General features: G+C 38.8%; 1 protein-coding gene across 1 annotated transcript; it reads left to right on the top strand.

Annotated features, from left to right (window-relative positions):
- The first annotated feature begins 23 nt into the window (after window positions 1-23).
- Window positions 24-22,191, top strand: LOC120888575 (antigen WC1.1-like). Its single transcript, XM_078015885.1, has 8 exons — window positions 24-41; window positions 3,364-3,499; window positions 4,286-4,600; window positions 14,462-14,770; window positions 14,859-15,176; window positions 19,909-20,001; window positions 20,079-20,393; window positions 21,788-22,191. Exons 1-8 carry the CDS (start codon window positions 24-26, stop codon window positions 22,189-22,191), a joined length of 1,908 nt encoding a protein of 635 aa, XP_077872011.1.
- Window positions 22,192-22,537: the final 346 nt, after the last annotated feature.

Consider the following 22,537-nt stretch of genomic DNA (forward strand, 5'->3'; position numbering starts at 1 on the left):
GACTGAACTGAGAATATGGGAGCATGAAGTTATACTTCGATGTAAATTCTTAGCAATTAGCTAATGCAGTCTTAAATTATATTAGTTAATCTGTATTTCCTTAGTGAGAGGTTGAATGACTGGACCTCAGTTATACACGTTGCTTGCTAAGTGCTCTCACTTTGTTCTCACAGACACAATCAGCTCTTGGTAGGCACCATGGTGATCATTTATTTCAGATTAGGAAATTGAGGTTAGGAGTAAGCATTTAATTTTTCTCACAATTTCAGTTGAGTGAGTGGCAACTTGGGGATTTTTACTCTGGAATCTACCACCAGAAAACCTCTCAGATTAGTTTCTTGATGGTAAATATATAATTGAGTGATTTATAGGTAGAGACTTATTTCCAGGCAGGAGGACAGATGCAAGGAGGAAATACCACCCCTCCTATCATGCGGTTTGCACTCCAGCCTAATGAAACACACCCGGCATAAATCTGAGTCTCATGAAGGTATTGTAGGTGCTGTGGAAATATGTACATTGAGGAAGAGAGAAATCATATTTAAGATGAAGCCTAAAAGACTAGAAGTCCAATGTAGAATGAAAGCAGAACATTGGGTCAGTGTAAATATTGAGGTAAGAAGAGCATGATGACCTCTATGTACTGATAAAGTCCCATCATGAGCAAAGCAGGAGGAGGGTAGGAAGAGAGATACATGATTACCTGGATGCATAATAAAATCTAGAGTCCTCTCCAAGGCATGGGTTTGATAACAATCCTGTTGAAAATCTATTTATTTATCTTTTCATCTGCATATCATGGGGAATTTCTGTGAGGTGAAGGGCCTGATCTCCCTTTATTTTTCTCTTGAATTGACCTCCTCTCAGGCCATGTCATCTTGGTTGATACTACTGCCTCTAAGTCTTTATCGATATCCTACTGCAAACGAGTATGCCCACTTGAATCCTGTCCCAGAAAACATTCCATGGAGCCCATTGGAAATTAGAGCCTCTCATCTCCTAATTTTTTAAGACCTATAATGTCCCATTCAGTTTCATGTTCTGGTAAAATCTTGGCTGATCTCTGAGAACAATGATGTCCTTATCATTGGGAGGCTCTGTGCTTCCCTTTCAATGGGATATTTCTGAGACAAATTTTAGAGGAAGTATATTCCTGCTTTACTTTGTCATTTTCAACAATTTCTTTTCTTTTTTTTTCCATGTCCAAATACTTGAAATTTTCTCCCTGAGGTGGCTGGTGCCACCACTTCTGTTGTTGTCATTCTCCCGACTGATTCCTCCCCCTTATTCAGGAAGACTGCAGTACCAGTCTCCCCAGGCTCCTCTTTTTCCTGTTCTGCTGCCATTATAATTGAAGACAACGGAGATAACATCCTGGCCTCTCCATCCCTGACTTTCTCCCTTTGAAGCATCCCTAATACCCCATCTGCTTTATGGCCACACTATTGACCATCACTAACTGTCCAGCTTGAGATCTTGATTGCATTGTTCCTTCTCTGACTATTGCTACTTCTCCTTGTGGCACATACTCTTGATGCTCCTTTCCCAGATATTTTATCTTCATGCAGCTTCCTAGTATTTTCCCTTTTCAGATTTTCAGTTTTCCACTCTCCTCAGGAGTGCGCATGCTTTTCCTACCCTGATTAGTCAATATGATGTTCCATTATAATCCTCCACCTTCAAGGACACTCAACTCTGTGGTTTCCTCTGTCAGTCAAAGACATAAATACTTACCACTCACTTAATCTCATCAGGGGATGAATTCACTGATTGGGTTGAGACTCATAACCCAATCATTTATCTTCTAAAACTTCTTGAATTTTGCATTTTTCATTTTCTCAACAGGAGCTTTCAGGGGACACCTCTCATTCAAACCAAAACATCCACCAAGGCTTGCACAGGGCTAGGTAGTGGCTACAATAAGGTACATCCTTATTCTAGTGTCTGGTTGTGTAACTCAGTGGCAAAGTACATCCAACCTGTTCAAGTTTCTTGGCTTGATAAACATCATAACTCAGAAAGAAGAAAGTGAATAACAGCAGTATCTACTACATAAACATAAATCAGCTGTATAAATACAGTATTAATCAATTAAATTCAATAACAACTAAAAAAATAGTAACAATAGATTAGGCAAAGAATAAACAGAGTGAATGAGAAAGTAAATTAATAAAAGAAAATTAATTCATTATTAATTATGTAAAGAAAAGATGAGAAAGAAGAAAAGAGAAAAATTCATTTAAAGAATTTACAAATGCATTAATTACAGAGTAGTAAGGAAAATATAACAATGTATGTGTGTGTGTGTGTGTATTAAATGCATAAAAATTCCTCCCAGACAAAATGCTTTCATGAAGACAACTCTTTTTTGTTATTTAACAATTGAATCCACCAGGAATATCGAGTTAGTAGCCTAAAAAGTGAAACCAATCATAGTTCTTAGAGTTCCCATCAACATGAACTAGGATATGGTGTGATATGCTGGATGCACTGAGCTTCTCATTTCCTGCCACGGAGGTTAAGGGAATATTAATGGGGCAGGCCATATTTATGCTGGATAAATTCTGTTTGTCAACCTGGGTGTATGGCAAAAGTCAAAATCATCCAAGCCTTTCCTTCAGTAGTTTCTGGACCCAACTCTTGGGCACACACTATTCCAAAGACTCATGCCCATGTGGACATGTCGAGTGTCCTAGCCATGGTGAATCCCTGGAATGCCTGTGAAAGGTGGTGTAAGCTCTCCAATCACTGAGCGCCACTCTGAAGATAGGCCATGGGAACAGGATGAATCACTAGATGTAGACTCTGAGCTCTCAGACATGGCTTCCATGAGACTGAAATCACTCCTCCTCACATAGAGAAAGATGACATGTCAGTGAGGCCTCTAGGCCCTTCTGTGCCACTCTTTCACTGTGTTTGTGGAAGTTAGTCTTCCTATCTAAGACTGTAGGTGCTCACTTCCTTCACAGAATCAATGTGGAGGGTGGCCCAGGGACCTGGAATTATGAATAATCCATGTTTTATAATCCTAGCACAGTTTATCCCCTACACTAGGACGCATGTCAAGAAAATCCCAGGTTATAGCACTCTGAGAGCTTGTTGAGCAATGTGATGGATTCCTTTTCCAAAGCTCTCTTGTTGTGCAGGAGGAGTTCCTCTCAGAACATCTCCCCTGAACTTGTTCTAAATCTTGCAAGAACCATGTGTTTTTCCCATGGTTATCCATAACATGGTTACACCTGGAGTTGAAGTTGTAAATTGCTTTATTCTTTTCTCTGGGCTGCCTTAATAATTCTCCATATCATTAACATTTCTCATCATTTCTTTATTGGTTCCCAGTGTTTTTCTTCTTTCTCTTCTCAGAATACAGTTTATCCTGTGTTCCCTACTCTTTTCACTCAGAGTCATAAATACTGTACTTCTGTTCTGCTGTTTAACTCCTCATCAAGAACTCCTGGCAGGAAGTCCAAGCACAGATTAGATATATTTGGAGGAACAAGTAGCATCCCATCATTCCTAGTGTCATTTGGGCAATGTCAATATCTTACATCATCTATTTAGGGAGGTTGCCCAATCTACCTAAAGTGATGCAAATTTAAAATTGCATACCCATATTTTAACTATGAAGGCTAGAACCATTATTGAGATATATTGCACTAACTATGGTTTGTCTTATGATTCATTTATTTTTCAGTCTTAATTACATTTTTTTATTGTGTTTTTTTTTTTTTTACTGGATTCACGATTGTCACCTGAGACTTCGGATGATCTCATCACATTTCTTACTCCATCTTCTGTGCTCTGACCCTTCCAATCTCAGGTCATGGGTCCTGAAGCATATATCCTCAAGAAGCCAATTCAGATACTCTCCCATTACAGTAACTCTTAGAAATCATTCAGAAAACACACATTTGGTTATGCAAATTAGAAAAGCTGGCATGTTTCAAATTTTTTTTGTCACACCATATACAGAATTCTGCCAATAACAAATTTTATTCTGATCAGTTACATAATAACTTCTACTGAGACTACTCACTTGATTACACTGTAGTTAATTCCATTTCTTATGTTTTCACAATTAATTCTCCTACATATGATGGTAGAACTAAGACTTACCCGCTGCTCTAGTATAATGAATAACTCCATGTCTTACACCACAAGCACTGCATTCTGAAAACAGATTCTCCAACTGATTTGTTGAGGGAGGGAGTACCACATGACAATAGAAACATTCTCATTCTCTTTGTCAATACATGACATCATTGACATGATTCTTTCTCCTCAGAGAGCCCACAGCTCCGCCTGGTGGATGGTGGCAGTCGCTGTGCAGGCAGAGTGGAGATCCTTCACCAGCATTCCTGGGGCACTGTCTGTCATAACAACTGGGACCTCAATGATGCCCACGTGGTGTGCAGACAAATGGGCTGTGGAGAAGCCATCAATGCCTTGTTCTATGCACAATTTGGAGAGGGATCTGGGCCCATCTGGTTGACAGACCTGGCATGCACAGGAGAGGAGGACTACTTGTGGAAGTGCCCTGTCCTGGGCCAGGGAGAGAACAACTGCAGGCACTCTAAAGATGCAGGAGTCATCTGCTCAGGTATGGTCAGTGCATTCTTCACTACCTAAGAGAATGGAAAGTAGTGTCTGATCCCTGGGGAAATAAAGGATGAATTGTCCAGAGAGAAGTAGGATGCCCTTCCCTGAATCAGTAGATGCATGGATGGCAGTGGATGATGATCTTCATTTATTACAGTCTTGTAAATACCAAATATTGTCTTTTCCCTTTTTTTTCACTCTTACTTGACAAGATTATTTTGTAGAGTATTTCAATTTAAAAATCAATCTTCATAATTTTGTTTCTCTAATTTACTATTTTTAGGATTACATACAAAATTAGCACACACACTCTGTTTGCAGCACTTCTCAAAGGACAGAGAAGAATGAAGCCCTACTTTCCTCAGTTGAATTGAGTGGAGTATATGTATAGTCAGAGGTACTTTTGCACTGGGTTAGTATTTATTTGGGCACAGGGATGGGATTAAATACATCACTGGGGAATTTATGAATTACAGGAAAGTTGCAATTCTCCTTTCCAGATTTAGACATCAGAATTATCTGCTCATTGGCAGGAAGTGCCAGAGAACTGTGAGCATTTTGATCTGAGTCACAATTTCTCCTTTCTTTACTACAGTGGACTCTCTCTACATTTCTTTTTCAAGCAACTTGTGCATAAACTCATCTTGGGAAGTAAATTGAACACTTTGCTTCCAGATCATTGTAGAAAGCAATAAAATATTAATGCATATTTATTATGGTAAGAGACTATGTAGGTTAAACCTCAGATCAAGGTGTTTATTCAGTGATCTACCACAAATACACCACATAAACAGTTTTCACACAAAAATGGTTTGATATGAGAAAATAAACCATGTGTATGAAAAGAAAAGGACCCAGGTAAGTGCCTGCTTTTTAAAAAATAATTTTCAGTTATATATGGACAAAATACCTTTATTTTATTTATTTACTTTTATGTGGTGCTGGGGATGGAACCCAGTGCCTCATATGTGTGAGGCAAATGCTCCACCACTGAACTACAACCCCAGCCCAAGGGCCAGCCCAAATGCCTGCTTTTTGATAATAAAAAGAAAAGACACTGTGAAAGAGAGAGGAAAATAAGAGTTGCCCTTTCCCTTAATTCAAGCAGCCCAGTGTGAAGGAAGATGCACCTTTGTTGGGAAATGGAAAGGTAATTATGTCCAGGCCTTAGACTTGAAACTCAGAACTAAGCTGGTGCCCAGTAGAGCCCAACAATCCTTGTCCCATGTCAGTAACCTCAGACAGAGACTCTGGAACTGTGTTTAGTTGGGCAGCAAAAAGACTGTCTCCACCATCACTCCTCAAAACTACCTTGACAGAAGGAAAATCAACACTTCATTTGCTAAGGAGCATGACACAAGAGCAGAAACAGGATTTTGTTTGAGAGCAAAATGCTGGGCCCACCACAGTGAGAATCAGCACTCAGTAAGGATTACAGTCCTCAAAGGTGGGACAGAGCTCATACAGAGAGCAAGACCTGTGTGCTGGTGGGGCACACTCAAGAAGAGCCTGTTTCTGGTTGCAGGATTCTTGGGCCATGAGTCTGCTTCACCAGTAGGCAGCTGAAGACCTTGGTCACAGAACTGAGGGCCTTGGTTCCTCCCTGGTTCTGTGTTGCCTTGGCAGGCTGTGGCCTCAGTATGTGACATAGCATTGCAGCATTTGTGGCCACAGGACCTCCCTCCTCATTGCTTCCCAAAGCACCAGGCAGCACACTAAGGAGAGATTTAAGTCTCTGCTTAGGGGTGAAAATTCCAGATTTCACCTGGACCCTTTGAACTCTTATCATTACATATTAAAATATGGTTCTCAGGGATGAAAGATACTCAAGGAATCAAAACAAAATAAGCAAACAACATATAAGGGTGTCCTAATTCATCTGGCGGTGAACTTCCCAACAGGAAACATGTAGAATGGAAGTGAGTACCATGAGATTTTTATAGAATTGAAGAAAAAAATCTGCCAATCAAAAATATAGAACACGCCAAAACTGTACTTTTCAAACAAAGGAAATACAAAGATATTTTCAGATAGCACCCCCCCAAAATTCTCATACAATACAGCAATCCACTTCTGAGCACACATCCAAGATATTGAAATCAAGATATTGAAAAGACATCTGTACTCCCGTGTTTATTGCAGCACTACTGACAGTAGCTAAGAAGTAGAAATAATCTAAGAGTCCATCAACTAACAAGTGGATACAATGAAGTATATTTGCATAATGGAATACTCTTTAGCCAAAAAAGAAAAGAAAAAAGGAATGAAAACTTGACCTGAAAATCATTAGGTTAAGTGAAATAACTCAGGCCATAAAGGACAAGGGTCTTGTAATCTCATTATATGTCAAATATGAAAGAGTTGATCTAATAAAAGTTTAGAAGTTTAAATTAGAATTGTGATTACCATAGGATAGAAAGTGTAGGGGTTAGAAATTTAAGGCTACAGACTGATCAATCACTTATAGGTTTTACTTAGATAGGAATAAGAAGTTCTGGTGCAGCTTTGCATAGTTGTGTGACTGTGGATAACAATAAGAAACTTATTTCAAAACGCAAGAAGAGAGCATATTGAAAATTTTTACAGAAGGAAATGAACAGTGTTTGAGCAAACAAGATAACACAATATACACATACATCAAGAGATCTATTTAGTCCATTAATAGATATATTATTTGTTTGGGGCATCAGTTGAAATAAATTTAATTTAAATGAAAAAAGGAAGAAAATGCTACAGGTGACAAGATATGGGGGAAGGTTATGTAGTTTATATATGATGGATTCAATAATATAAGAGAGGTGCACTGAGAGGTAAATTTGATAAGAATGAGAAGGGATCAAATAGAACATTCTGAGAAAGACAGAGGAAGCTTATAGTGCCTGGGCTTAAGATCCTGGTTTAGGGTGGTGACTCCATGTACATTTGTGTGAATTCTGTACACTCTCACTATATAAAATAAGAAGAATGAATTGTAAGAGTGACTCAATGATGAGGTATTGAGGATAGAATAGTGGGAGAAAAGGCCCCGTGGATGACACCTTTTCAAGCCATGAAACTTGCCCAAGGAAGCAATGTGTCCTTGAAGCAAATAATCAGACAAGGATATATCTAACTCCAACTTTTTAATTTACTCTAGTGAGAATGATTCGTGTAAATCAGTGGACCTCTGTAGATGCAATTTTTCTTTCTTTTCCCAGCCAGATCTCTTATAAAGTTCAAATGGATTGAAATGGTTTGTTTTTCTCTGCATTGTTTCCTTGAAATATTCACACCCAGAACCTAAAAACATTTCTTTAACACAGCAAATTCTGAAAAGAATTTAGTATTTTGAATTATAAAACAGGGAGGCAGACTCTCAATACTCTCCTCAAATACCTGTTTCTTCTATCAGGCCTCAGGGGAAAGTTTAGATTATGTCTCACTTGAAGACCCCTCTGCCCCATTTTATCTTTCCTGGTTACAAATATTTTTGCCAATTGTGAGGCCTCCAATGATTATTCTCCTTATCCTCTTCCTGGGCCTCAAAGGGAAATTCATGCGGCAGATTTTAGACATGACTGGGAAGATCAAGAATACAGGGCTAGTTTGGAATCTATGTGGACCTCTACCTGGCCAATATCTCCACATCTAATGGACACATTACCATCTACTCAGATGACACAGTTCTGTGCCCTAAAAGTATAGTAAGATTGTGAAGTCAATGATGAGGAAACAGATGGATACGGAAACAAAGCTTATGATCAAAACCCTAGAGAACTGGTTGTATGAAGATGAGTCCCAGCTACAGGCAGGGTGGAGCAGGCAATCTTGGTTTTCGTGATAGAAGCAAATGTGTTATTTTGATAAAAGATGTTGAAAATCAACCTGGCCACCCTGTCTCTTTTGTTTACCTGGATAAATTTGAACCCAAAAGCTCTAATAGTGATGGGAAGTCAGAGAGGCCATTTCCACAAGATGAAAGAGCCCTAGTTTTCTTAAAGATGGAATGTGGAGAATTGGGGTTCTCTCAGGATATAGGTACATAAAGAGCAGCTTCCTGAAGATCAGGTCCCTACATGACCTCCTGTGACTTGACTGAATTGTTTCTGCAAATAAACCCAGTTTGTAAAGTGTAGGCCACCTCTGTGAAATAAGAGTAGAGATGAGCAAAGAACATGATATATCCTCAATGATGGGCTGGAGGATGAACTAGGGAGCAGCTGAGATGTAAGGAAGTTGAAGCCAGAGAAACGGTTGCTGAGAGGCAGAAATGAGGTCATGGTAGAAAGATCTGGATGGCACAATGTCTCTAACCTCTACCAAGTCACTTACTCTCACCAGGTTCTGTCTTCTATGGCAAGATATAAGGATGTAGCATATAAGCATCTTCAACAGCATGTCATTTTTGGCAACTTTTAACACTGTCAACAGCATTTATCACTGTAGAGCTTTAAGTATCCATGAAAAAGGCCTTTATGTTGAGGAATTTAGGGTACTAGAGAATTCAGATAGAGAGTTTTAGGAAGGGAAATTGAGACTGAGGATGAATTTAGTATAAACACCACAGTACTTTATTTATACAGGAATCAACCAACACCCAGACCTTGATTGTGAGCTGCCCATTTATTTCTCCCTATTAGAGAAGCCACCAAAAGATCCAATTTCTGCCATGTGCCAAACACACACTCTGCACCTTCAGTTCTTTTTAGTGCCAATCCTGCAGGCCACAGAGCTGGACCATATTTCTTGGTTGGTTGCTGTGGGCTTTGATGCATCCTTTTTTTGGACTGAAGCATGAGTGTGTCTCTAATTCTTTCTGATTTATGACACAAAAAGCAAAATTTGTTCTTTAGTGTTCAATATGTAGTGTCAAACATTAAGGTTTTGAAGTTACTTTTAATTTTTGCTCTGTTGGTCCTTTGAAGTTTTCATGGAATTTGTTTAATTTTGTTAATTCTCCATTCAGTGGTTCTTGGCAAAATTGCTCTTTCTCTGCTATCCCTTCTATATACACGTAAGTCCTGATATCTTTCAGGTGAGATTGGGAAGAACAATTTCCTTTAAAAGGACAAGGAGCTGGAGAGTAGCCTTCAGTGTCAGCCCAGTCTTCACCCTGAAAATTCAACCCCTGTCCTCAGATGAGTCAGGCACAAGCTGAATGAGGAGCTCAAGTCAGTCAGGCTCTGCCTTGGCCCTCATGTGGAGAAATGTTAGGCACAAGACACAGAAAAAATGTTGATGCTGTTTCAAACAAACATAGATGGCTCTGGTGAACCCAAATGTCAATGTACCTCCCATGACAATATCTATGGAATTATTTCAACATTAAGACATCATATTTCATGAAAATACCAGTCTCATGCAGATATTGAAATGTCCTTACCATGCCTCATGCAATTTCAATTGGTGGTCATGACTGAAACAACATGCAACCATGGGGATAAGTAAAGAACTGCTTCCTCTTTTTTTTTCACGTCATTGTCACCAATCACTGCTTTGTCTCTAGGGACTTAGACAAACATGCCTCCTCTTACCAGTCTTACTACTCCTGGAACAGATGATTAGACTGGGATGTGGCTCTGTTCTCTAAGTGTGATGCGTCAGAGGAGGAGATTCAAAAGTCTTCACTGAAGCATCACAGATTTAGAAGAAGAGCCAGTTACTATAGCAGAAAGGATGTGAGGAATTTTCATCCTGCTATTTTGCATTGAATTCTTCAGTCATATTCTAAAGTCTGTCATCCATATTCCTAATCCAACCTGACTCATGTCCTCAGAAGAGGGAACTTAGTGACAGACACGGACAAGAGGGACAGGTAAGCACAGAGGCAGCAAATAAAGGGATGCATCTGTGAGCCAAGGCACACCAAGGACTGTCATTGACCAGCGGAAGTGAGGGAGGGCAAGGATGCATCCTCTCCTACAGTCTTGAAAGAAGGAGCAAACCTCACTAAAATTCTCAGTCCCCACTTTTGTCCTCCACAACTTCGAGGTAGTAAAATTGCGTTTTAAGCAAAATCATCATCAGTAGTGACATTGATTCCTTACCCAATTCTAGACCAATGAAAGAATTTGTGTTATATCAGATAATTGAAAGACTTTAGTCAATATGGAAAAGTCATGTTAGAGGACATAATGAAAAGGTTATATTAAAAGGAAAGCCCTAGAATGGGTCTTCCTTATAATCCCTCTGATATTTTCTAAAGAGCGGGTATCATTTGTTCTCCATGAGTTATGGCTCTTTTTTGAGAGAGAGAGAGAGAGAGAGAGAGAGAGAGAGAGAGAGAGAGAGAGAGAGAGAGAGAGAGAATTTTTTAATATATATTTTTTAGTTTTCGGCGGACACAACATCTTTGTTTGTATGTGGTGCTGAGGATCGAACTCGGGCAACATGCCTGCCAGGCGAGCTCTCTACCACTTGAGCCACATCCCCAGCCCATGACTCTTTTTTTTTTAATATTTGTTTTTTAGTTGTAGTTGGACACATTATTTTTATTTAACTTATTTGTTTTTATGTAGTGCTGAAGATCCAACCCTAGGTCTTGCACATGCAAGGGGAGCACTCTACTGCTAAGCCACAACCGAACCCAGTGTTTTGACTCTTTTTGACATCTACATATTTGACTATACAGGAAAATACCAAACAGAGACTAATTTTCTTTTATTTAATATCTATTTCTAAAATATCTAACACTATAAGCAAATATAGTCTAATAATTTTAAAATATTATTATTTAAAATTAAATGTAGGCATCTGAATGATTTTATGAGTACTAAATTTCACATAAATAAACACATGTATGTGTGTGTGTTTGAATCTGTTTGTATTAAATTCCAATCCACTCTAAGCTTATTATTTAATAAAAATATATTTTTAATAATTTTAACATATTTCATACATAATTGTTCCCTTCACACTAGCCTTCTGTCATAAATGGCCTTGAATCATGGACACACATAATTTTTCTCATGAAATTTCAAGTCCTATGGAAAACAGAATTAACAACTTGAATATTGACCTGTGTTTCAGCAAATAAGTGCATTTTCTAAAGGAAACAGAATTAACCATTAAAAGGATAATACAGTTAATAAACACCATCATAAAATTACTGTAGTTGCATTTACATAGATCCCACATATTTGCTCATCCTAATATTCTGCTGAGCATCTCTTTCTTTGGGAAGTCAGTCCTCATGATCATAATTAGGTGCATTTGATGTGCTCATTCATACCATTCCACTGGCTCTGGTTATAGTGGTGGGCCAATAACTGTTAGAGTCTGTAAACAAGTCTGGATTGCGCCTGGCATTTTGCCAGAAGGAGTGGTTTATGAGGTGGTGCCAGCGAGCCATTAAGTGTGGAGATTCCTTATTGGTTGACTGCTGTATCTAGTTTATGTTAATTAAGATAAGCTGTGTGGAATGTATAAATACCTTTGTTGTCCTACAATAAATGGCTCCCACTCCTGCTGTATCAATCTACACAAGTTCCTTGTCCACCCACCCCCCCAAGCTATTTTGCTGCAGCCTGACTGCAGCTATAACACAGGTAGAGTCAGGTGAAGCCTTTTCCCTGAATTTACCCTCTTGTGGATCCAGCAGTGCACCAGGACCCACATTCTCAGCTTTGTGTGAAAGTTGGTTCTGACGAGCTAAGACAAAGAAGCAGGTATTGGGAAGGAATATGGGGATTGGGGATCTTGGAAGCCTTAGGTCTCTATTCATCACACTCATCACACTTTCCTTTAGAAGTTCATGTGAACTCTTCCAGGCTTGTGCATCAAATTTATTTGAATTGGTTCGCCTATTGTGGTTTTGTTTTATTTTTCATTTATTTAATTTTATATTTATGAAATTTATCCACAGTTGACTGAACAGATCATTTTATTACAATTTATCCTATTTATATGTACACCATTTTTAAAAATTCAGTTTACATTCATTGTTGGGAGCTTGCGTTGCATTAACTCTTACAGAAGGAAAACATAACCTAAAGATGACAGCCTCCCAGGTGAGACAGAGAGCTGAAGCTGAATTGTTTGTAATGAGAATTTTCAGTAAGAGATTCAGCATTGGATATTATATTTAATGTTTTATTTTTCAAAAAATCCTCACACATTATGTGTGCTTCATATTATGCCTCAAAGTCAAATTAGAAGTTTCCACTGTAAATGGTGTTTATGGCTTTGAGGGGAAAATGCACAGCAGTTATCTCAAGAGACCATATAAAACAGACATTGTTGATAAATTTTACCAATTTCGGCCTCTTAAATAATCTTTAGGCCTTGAAATCTTGCATTCCCTAAGATTCCAGAATAGTTGGCAATTATGTGTCCATACACTATAAGCACAGATGAAACAACCTCAACATTCAAACCACTGAGATTTCAAGATTGTAGGTTGTGCAGACTGAGTGGTAGGTTCAATATGGCAAATTAGTTTTACTTGAGAATATATTCTTTATAAGCAAGACAGGTGAAAGGAAGAGTGAACAATAAAATTGTGGTAATATTTATCTCAACCATCTGGTAATGAATATGTGGAAGGGGAATTTTTTCTCCACATCTCTTTATAACATTGACATATTACCAAAACTGATATATAATTTTGCAAATAGAACTAAAGAGGATTTCTAAACAACTATGATATAAGAATTGCCTATTTATCTGAAGAACTGTGGACCATGATAATACCCACTTTCAATAGAAAGGTTTTTGGGTTTGTAGAACAATGTATACTAGCATCTAAACCACACTTTGACTGTTATGTTTATATTTCATTAAGTGTAACAGAGTAAATCATCTTCCAAAAATACTATCTGTATTGATGGTAATTGGCTCTAATTTCTAAATCATGTCTTTTTCAAAAAATGTTTCAAGGATTTTGGGTATATGTTACTTTATAATACAATGCTCAGAACATAATAAATCCTCAATGTGTTTTTAAAGGTAAATAAGCATATTGCTGAGTTTGTAACAGTACTGTCTAAGCTAAAGATCTCAGGATCTCTGTTCTATACAATGACAGATGCTCCGTTGATCATCTCAGTGTATGTACTTGATAAATTTTACTCTTTGCACTCTCAGGCTATGGCTGGATTAGGTCTCAATCATCAGTGAAGATTAGAGTAAAGGTGAAACCTGCATTGGGTGATCTATTTATTTATCTGAAATGCTTCCAATTTTTATTAATGGAAATTATACAAACGTCTCTGCAAACGGTTTGACATTGCAATAGAATTCAGCACCCAAGACAAAGATTCCCTCTTAATATTTTATCTACAGGGCACTGAATTAAGAAACCACAGTGGATTATCTCAGAGAGAATTGGGATGTAATGTTATTCTATCTCAACTCAGACATTCTAACTCTTGGATACTAGAAATGGGCAATATAGAATGAAAAAAAAGGAAAATAAAAAGGAAATAATGTAACTGAAGGCAAGGCTATGTTTCTATTTGAGCTGAAACTACAATCAGTCATGCAAAACTGGTGGCCCTCTCTGGTTGTACTGATGTTGCCCTTTAATGTGAAGGTAGGACTGTGTGGAAACCTGAGTTCACAGAGAAGAAGACCTGGTGCATCTGCAGGCAGAGCCTTAAACCAGTCAGTTTTTTGTCTGGAGGCTGATCTTTGTTGTTTCTCTCACTGGATAACTGAATTGATGACTAATTTTTATGTGAACCTACAGGTCTTGTACCCTTTAAAACATAACCTCCAAAAGATTAGTGAATTCAGACACTTGTTTATAGAATTCATATTTTGGTACTATCTGTTAAATCCACTCCCAGAAACCAACAATGGAAAATGAAAGATTTCACAGTATTACCTGTGACTTGTAGCTTCCAGTTCTATTCCCTGACACTTGTTGTTTTTTCTCCCATAGGATTTGTGCGTCTGATTGGAAGACATAGACTTTGCTCTGGGAGAGTGGAAGTGAATTCTAGAGGAGAGTGGATTCCAGTATCTGATGGGAATTTCACATTAGCCACAGCCCAGGTCATCTGTGCAGAGCTAGGGTGTGGCAAGGCTGCATCTGTCCTGGGGAACCTGCCCTTCAGAGAGGACAGTGAACAGGTCTGGGCTGAAGAGTTCCAGTGTAAGGGACAAGAACCTGGGCTCTGGTTCTGCCCCAGAGTGCCCTGTCCTGGAGGTAGCTGCCACCACAGAGGGGCTGTGCAAGTTGTCTGCTCAGGTGAGACTCACAGCAGGACCTTAACCTCCCTATGCACTCTGAGGGGGTAAGAAAAATGTAGGATGTTGTTAAAACTGTCTTCTACCAGGATATACAGATGTTCGGCTCTTGAAAAATGGCAGCTCTCAGTGTGAGGGTCAAGTGGAGATGAAGACCTCTGGAGGCTGGAGAACACTCTGTGCCTCCCACTGGAATATGGCCAATGCCAATGTAGTTTGCCGTCAGCTGGGCTGTGGAGTCGCCATCTCCACTCCAAAGGGAGCATACTTTGTGGAAGGAGGAGATGAGATCTGGAGAGACCGATTCCACTGCTCAGGGTCTGAGTCCTTCTTGTGGAATTGCCCAGTGACTGCCCTGGGTATTCCTGCCTGTGACCATGGAAACACAGCCTCTGTGGTCTGTTCAGGTAAGTTGTCTGCTCAGGTGAGACTCTCAGCAGGAACTTAACCTCCCTACACACACTGTGAGGATAAGAAAACTGTGAGATGTAGCTAAAACCATGTCTTCTATCAGGATATACAGATGTTCGGCTCCTAAAAAATGGTCAGAAATGATTGGTACTTGAGTGAAATGTCTCTAAGAGCAGACAGTGTGGAGAACTGACTTCAAAAGTGAGGCATTCTGTGGTGAAATATGGTTCTTCTCAATGATCATCCATCTTTCAGGCTCTGTCAAGGGGTATTATGAGGAATAGTTTTAAGTAAGCAGCATTATTATTATTATTGTTATTATTATTATTATTATTATTATTATTATTATTATTTGCAATTCATAGAGAACACTGTATAATAATGAGTAATAGCTCTGTCCATTTTCTCACTCTGGACAATCAGAGATCATCAGCTGCTCCCAGAAGTCACCTGCAGATACCTCAGTCACTGTGTCCCCATCCCTTCCAAAGAAGACCACTCTAAATTCTGCTGTGAAAGAAATTTTTGTCAGGATTTGAGCTTTATGTAAGGATATGAGCTTCATAGCATGTTCTCTCTTTATGTCTACTTTGACTCAACATAATATTTAGAATATACCTATCTTTTCATTTTTAGCCTAATCTAATTTATTTTTGTTGCTGTAGGGTTTTTGGCCAAATAACACAGGATCATGTATTGATCCATTCAAATTATATGGAGATTTGAGCAGTTCACACTTTTTGAGTACCCAAATAATGATCCTACAAATTACCATGACAATAACTTTTGGTGCAAATATGGATATATTTGTGTATGATTTTTAATCCAGGTCTTCTCCTATTATTGTGTTCTTTCTGAAGTCAGATTCTTGTACTTAATGAAGCACAGCATATCAATATTTCCTGTATACTTAGTGTTCTAATGGCCCTTTAAATAGACTTTAGTATCGTAAGATCATAAAAATATTCTCCAAGAATATCATATAGAAATTTAGTTACTTTTTTTTACATATAATTGCACAACCTTTCTGGGGTTGGTATTGTACTTAGGGAGTGTGGTGTAAACATACTTTCACATTATTGTTTATACATCCATTTGACTCAGAATCATTACTGAAAAGCCTTTCCCCCCTGCACACTGTGTATTTCTTTTGAAATACACAGTGTGCATATATTTCTGACTCATGCTCTATGCTCTGTTCTGTTCCATTCTGTCATTTTCTATGCTTGTAGCCATGCACACCTCCTTAATTATAACTTTATAGTATGTCTGACTAACTTTTTTAAAGACTACTTTAAAGCAACTCCTCTAATTGGCTTATTTTTCCTGCCCAGTGTATTGATCATAATTGGTCTTATGCATTTCACATAAATTTTACAACAACTTGATATATTTAATTCAATAATTCAGTTAATATAGTTAATTCAATAATTGCATAATGGTATTTATATTGAGTTTGGTTTTGATGTAAACATCAATATGGAGCTAACTGTCTTACAAGGTATATATCTAATTTCTCTCTTAATAGGCATACTCTTGGGGTTTTAGGTTTATGATGTTATTTTATGTGTTGTTGTTTTTTAGTGAAAAATGTCCTAGATATTAATGTTTTAGTAAGATTTTTTGTGCTGTGACAGAAAGGAGAAAAAAATTTATTTTGAAGCCAAACATTTCAGAGGTCTCAGTTCATAGATCGCCTACTCAATTTTGGGGGTCGGATGTAAGGTGGAATATCAGGGTAGAAGAGTGGAGCAGGGGAAAGGAGGTCAGCAGAAGGCTACCAAGAAGCAAAAATAAAATGAACTCTTCTCAACAAGGACAAAATATAAACCCTAAAGACACGCACCCAGGGAACCATCTCATCCAGATACACACTACTTGTCCACACTCACCACTCAGTTAATATCAGAGTATTAATGTGCTAATTAGCTAAAGGTCTCATAACCCAATCATTTCACTTTTAAACTTTCTTTCATTGTGTTACACATGAGCTTTTGGGAGACAACAATTATCTAAACCATAACAACTAGGTTTCATCTTCACATTTTTGTGGCTTTGTTTTTCTTTTTTCTCTTTCATTCATTTACTTAATGGATTATTTGAGAATTATGACTAAACTTCAAAGACAGTATAAAATTCCCAGATAACCCTAATGCAGATTTCCCAATGCTATATTTTTCCATATTATGCCCTCATTCTGCAACATTTATCCCTGAATATATAAAATATTTCTGAGTGAATAGTTAAGAGTAGATGGATAAGATGTGTCCCTTTACTCTTAAAATATTTTCAAGATTTTTTTTACATAACCATAGTGTCACTGCCAAATTCCAAAAATTAACCTGTTGGCTTTCACATATAATTGAGAACATGTTGTACTTTTCTTTCTATGTCTGGGTTATTTAACATAACATAATGTCCTATAATTCCATCCATTTGATGCAAATGGCTGGATTCCCTGCTTCTTTATGCCTATATTTATACCACATCTTCTTTATGAATTTCTCTTGCAAGGGGATCTGATTCCATACTGTAGCTTCTGATTCCATACTGTAGCTATTATGAATAATGCCACAATAAACATGGGAACATAAGATTTCTGTTTCACAATAAATGTAATTGTCCTAGTTGCTACTGCTTATAATATATTCCTCCCCCCCAAAAAATAGCAACCCAAATAGAAAATAGAAACCCATTTCACTTTGCCCATTATTTCCAGATTCATAAATTTGGCAAAGGCTATTGGCAGTTGCCTCTTGAAGTCTCTCATGAGGTTGCACTTAGATTTCATCTGGAGCTGAGCTCATTGAAGACAACCAAGATGGTAATCAAGGATAGTTCATTCACATGGCCAGAAGCTTGAAGTTCAACTGGGGATGCTGACAGAGCCACCTGTAAATGCTCTTCCCCATGTGATTGTCTCTACAAAGAGTAGATTTCCCATTAAAGCATATATCCTAAGCCAAGAGGAGGAGGCATGTCTGTCTAAGCTAGGTTCCTAAGTCAATCTGTGCTGGCTTCACCACATTCTATTGCTTTAGACAACTCATCCTTGTCAGCCCAGATTGGCCAGATTGGAGGGAAGGAGGAATGGACTGCAGAGGTCAATGTATAGATGTCACAGATTTTTTGGTTATTTTTAAATATTACAGGTGTGTTAGATAACCCACTTTTTGTATTTTCCACTTTATACTTTTACACTATCTCTTATGGCCTTAATACCTAAAACTTGTAAAGTACATAGGAATGTGAACTTCTCTCCCCATGTCTCTTAGTATCCTATTATATTTCCTACGTTTTTGTCTTTCTGTTTTTCACTCTACATATTCCCATGATTGTCTCTCACCCACTTCCTGCACAGGTGATTGGAATGGGGTTCCCCTCAGTGGAATGAGCTGGATGAGAAACAAAAGCTAGGAAAAATAGAAGGACAAAAACGCCCACAGGACACAGAAAATATTTTCGGAAATCAGGGGCAGGATGGACTAGACAATCATATAGATCAAGCGTCTATACTAAAAAGCAAAATGGAACCTGAACCTGCTTTATTTATATTTGGGGACTTCAAAGACCTTCCATAGAATGTTCTCCATTAAAAAGGTGGCATATCCAGGTCCCAATGGGTAATGCCCTTCTCTGGAGTGACCATGAGAGATCTTCCTAGCAATGCAAAGATAAAGGTCATGTGTCTTGGGCAATCTATTGCATGGGACAGCCATGGATAGTTCCCAAGTTTAAACCTAAAATCCCCCTGGCTTCACTCCTAGAGAAGATCCTCATGTGTTTTTCACAGATGGCTCCCTGCATTCTTCCACTTACTGTTTCTACTTTGTGCTAACCTGCAGTGTTGTTAGATTGAACCTCTGGTTTCTTATTTTATTTACTGACTTTTTATTGGTTCTTTTTCATTACTTCTTTTTATACACAGCTCTCAAAAAATCCAATATTTATTGGATTTTTATCATCATTTCTCTAACAAAATGCACATCATGTCTCTTAATTTACAAATTTAATCATGATTATTTTAATTACCTATGAAAAAACAGTAATACCACTCTGTGAACATCTTTTTTATCTCCTTTATGCACTTCATTTTCTATGTAAACTCTTTTATATGTGTGGGTTATTTTTTGATGGACAGATATTCTATTTGAAAAAAAAATTCCATTGTACAAACCTTCAGAAAAGATTTTACTTTTTTCAGTGCACTTTATTTAGGGTAGATCTCATTATACAAAGAGAACTGAAATTGTGAGAAACAGGGCACTCATTTCTATGAAAAAAAAATCTCTTTGTATTCACAACTTTTCTGGATTTTTAAGAGGATTCTCCTCTTTAGTCTGACCTAAATTTCACTAGGGTACTCCCAGGGAAATGTGGCAAACATGCTGAGATTTTCAGTTTCAACTACTACCTTTGATTTGTTAAATGACTTCAGGGGAAAATAGTTGATTCTAGTTTTTACATTTCTCTGAACTTGACTCCAAAGTCTTCCTTCCCTGGGAGCTATGCAAGCACTCAAACAGCACTGATGTATTCACAGTTTCCTAAAGTAATTCTTGGGTCTTGGTTTAAAAAAGAAGAGTATGTCAGAAGAAGAAGCAAAACTCTTGAATAGACAATCAGCTCTGAAAATAGGAAATTACTGATCATACCCTAGAGCTTTCAGATGCCATTACTAGATTATTTATCTTAATTCAGTTTCCTGCTCTCTAATCTCTTCTGTAGGATACCAGACCCAGCTGCTTCCCCAGTGCAATAACACCTGGTCTGACCAAGCAGGATCTGCAGCCTCAGAGGGCCACACTACCAACTGCTCAGGTGAGCAAAGCCCCCAGAACCAGAGCCTTCCCATTCCCTGAGCAAATGCCCACTGACATGACCCTGTGTCTCCTCAGACAGCAGACAGCTCCGCCTGGTGGACGGGGCCAGTCACTGTGCAGGGAGAGTGGAGATCCTGCAGCAGGGCTCCTGGGGCTCCATCTGTGATGACAACTGGGACCTGAGTGATGCCCACGTGGTGTGCAGACAGCTGGGCTGTGGAGTGGCCCTGGAGGCCACCATCTCTGCTCACTTTGGAGAAGGATCAGGGCCCATCTGGCTGGATGAGCTGAACTGCACAGGAGAGGAGGCCCATGTGTGGAAGTGCCCTTCCCAGGCCTGGGGGCAACACAACTGCAGTCACAAGGAGGATGCAGGGGTCATCTGCTCAGGTCTGTGGGGCACACTGTGCTCAGATGGGGGAGGGCAAGAGAGGGTCTTCAAGATGGTGTTTGAGTCCTAGTACAGAGGTTTAGCAGTTGCTGACAGGGAAGGAGGGGGGGCTCATAGTTCCTGTCCCTGAATCAAAGGAGAATGTGAAATATTTCTATTTCCTGCTGAAGCAGCTAGCTTCTGCTCCTTCCTTCTCAGCACTGTCCCTGACACAGTCATTCTCTGCAGTATCAAGCAGTCATCATTGTTCTGTGACATGTGGGTAAAACATCCTGACGAACTGAATTAATTTTTTACTTCTGCTGTAACAAGTTACCATAGACTGAGTGACTGAAAACAATCAAATTTATCATCTTACAGTGTGTAGGTAAGAACCTGACCTGGGTCTCTCTGGGATATATACTAAGTTTCAGCAGGCTGCAATAGGTGAAACTGTGGGAAGACTAATTTTCTTGCCTTTTTCACCTTCTAGAAGTTGCCTAAATTCCTTGTATGACCCCTTCCTTCTTCAAAACCAAAACAGCTCACCTCTCTCACAATTCCACATTCATCTCCTTCTGATGAGGGCCAGAAAGGCTTATCTGTTTTTGAGGATACAGGTGTAAGAATGTCATTATATTGGGACATCCTATGCAGGATTATCTAGGATAATTTCACAGTGAAAACATTCTTTTGTTAATTGTTTTGTTTGTTTGTTTTTTTTTTTGTTTTGTGGGTTTTTTTGTTGGTTTTTTTTTTTTTTTTTTTTGGTACTGGGATTAAACTCAGGGGGCTCAAAAATTGAGCCACAGCCACAGCCGTTTTATTTATTTTTTACTGTGAGACAGGGTCACATTAAGTTGCATAGAGCCTCACTGAGTTGCTGAGGCTAGCTTTGAACATGGGATGGTCCTGCTTCAGCTTCCAGGCAACAGAGACTACAGGCATCTCCCACTGTGCCTAGAGAAAGGATCCTTGTCTTCATCTTATCTGAAAAGCCCTTTTGCAATGTGAGGTAAAATATCCCACAGGCTCTCAGGGTCGAGAAGTGGACATATTTGGAGCTCCACTATTCTGCCACCCCTCTGTCTATGTTCCTTTTCTAAGATCTGTCATATGATTAAGTCAAATAATAGATGAATATAGATAGATAACAGATAGTAGATCAGAGTTTACTTTCTGCAGAGTCAACACTCACATCAATGTCCCTGCCTATGCGTTTGTTAATATTACATTGGTATAAAGAAGGCACAAGTTAGCAAAATTAATTAAAGGGACAAAACATCCAGTCTTTCACCTAGTGGGCACTTTCTCACCAGAGTCAGCAATGAGCACTCACTTCCTAGGAATAACAAAAAAATACCAGTAATAGTTGAATGCTCAACATGCCCTGTTTTCCTCCTCTTGGTTTCAGAGTTCCTAGCTCTCAGGCTGGTGAGTGAGGACCAGGAGTGTGCTGGGTGGCTGGAGGTTTTCTACAACAACACCTGGGGCAGTGTGTGCCACAGCCCCATGGAAGCTGTGACCTTGTCCATGATCTGCAGACAGCTTGGCTGCGGGGACAGTGGGACTCTGAATTTCTTGGTTCCTTCCAGAGAAGGTTCTAGACCCCACTGGGTGGATGGAATCCGCTGTCGGGAAACTGATACCTCTCTCTGGCAGTGTCCTTCTGACCCCTGGAAACACCAATCTTGCTCTGCAAAGGAGGAAGCTCATATCACATGTGCAGGTGACCTACTTGCTGTCTATTTCTATGTGTTTGACATTGCCTATAGGTTGTTATTAGGAAAGTTTCACATATTCAAACATAATGGATGAGTTGAAATTAGTCTACTAAATAGAGATTACTTGATCAACATGTTGTAGTCCTGTTTCAAAGGCAGATGTAAGGATACCATTGATAATAACAATTTATGTGAAAAGAACCAGAGACTGAACTGAGAATATGGGAGCATGAAGTTATACTCTGTTGAACCTTCTTAGCAATTAGCTCATGTTCTTAAGTTATATTAATTAAACAGTATTTCCTTAGTGAGAGGGTGAATGATTGGACCTCAGTTATGCACATTGTTTGCTCTGTGCTATCACTTTGTTCCCACACTTCCACCCCACCACAGGTAATGTGGCTTAATCATCACTATCATATGATGAATAGGTATCATGG

This window comes from Ictidomys tridecemlineatus, chromosome 6 (genome assembly GCF_052094955.1).
Source record: "Ictidomys tridecemlineatus isolate mIctTri1 chromosome 6, mIctTri1.hap1, whole genome shotgun sequence".
Taxonomy (NCBI): Eukaryota; Metazoa; Chordata; class Mammalia; order Rodentia; family Sciuridae; genus Ictidomys; species Ictidomys tridecemlineatus.

Bases quoted from the DNA above. Each gene is read 5' to 3' on its own strand.
- LOC120888575 (XM_078015885.1), top strand. The intron at 15,177-19,908 runs GTAAGTTGTCTG...TCTCTTCTGTAG, and splicing joins AGCCTCTGTGGTCTGTTCAG to GATACCAGACCCAGCTGCTT. The intron at 20,394-21,787 runs GTCTGTGGGGCA...TCTTGGTTTCAG, and splicing joins TGCAGGGGTCATCTGCTCAG to AGTTCCTAGCTCTCAGGCTG.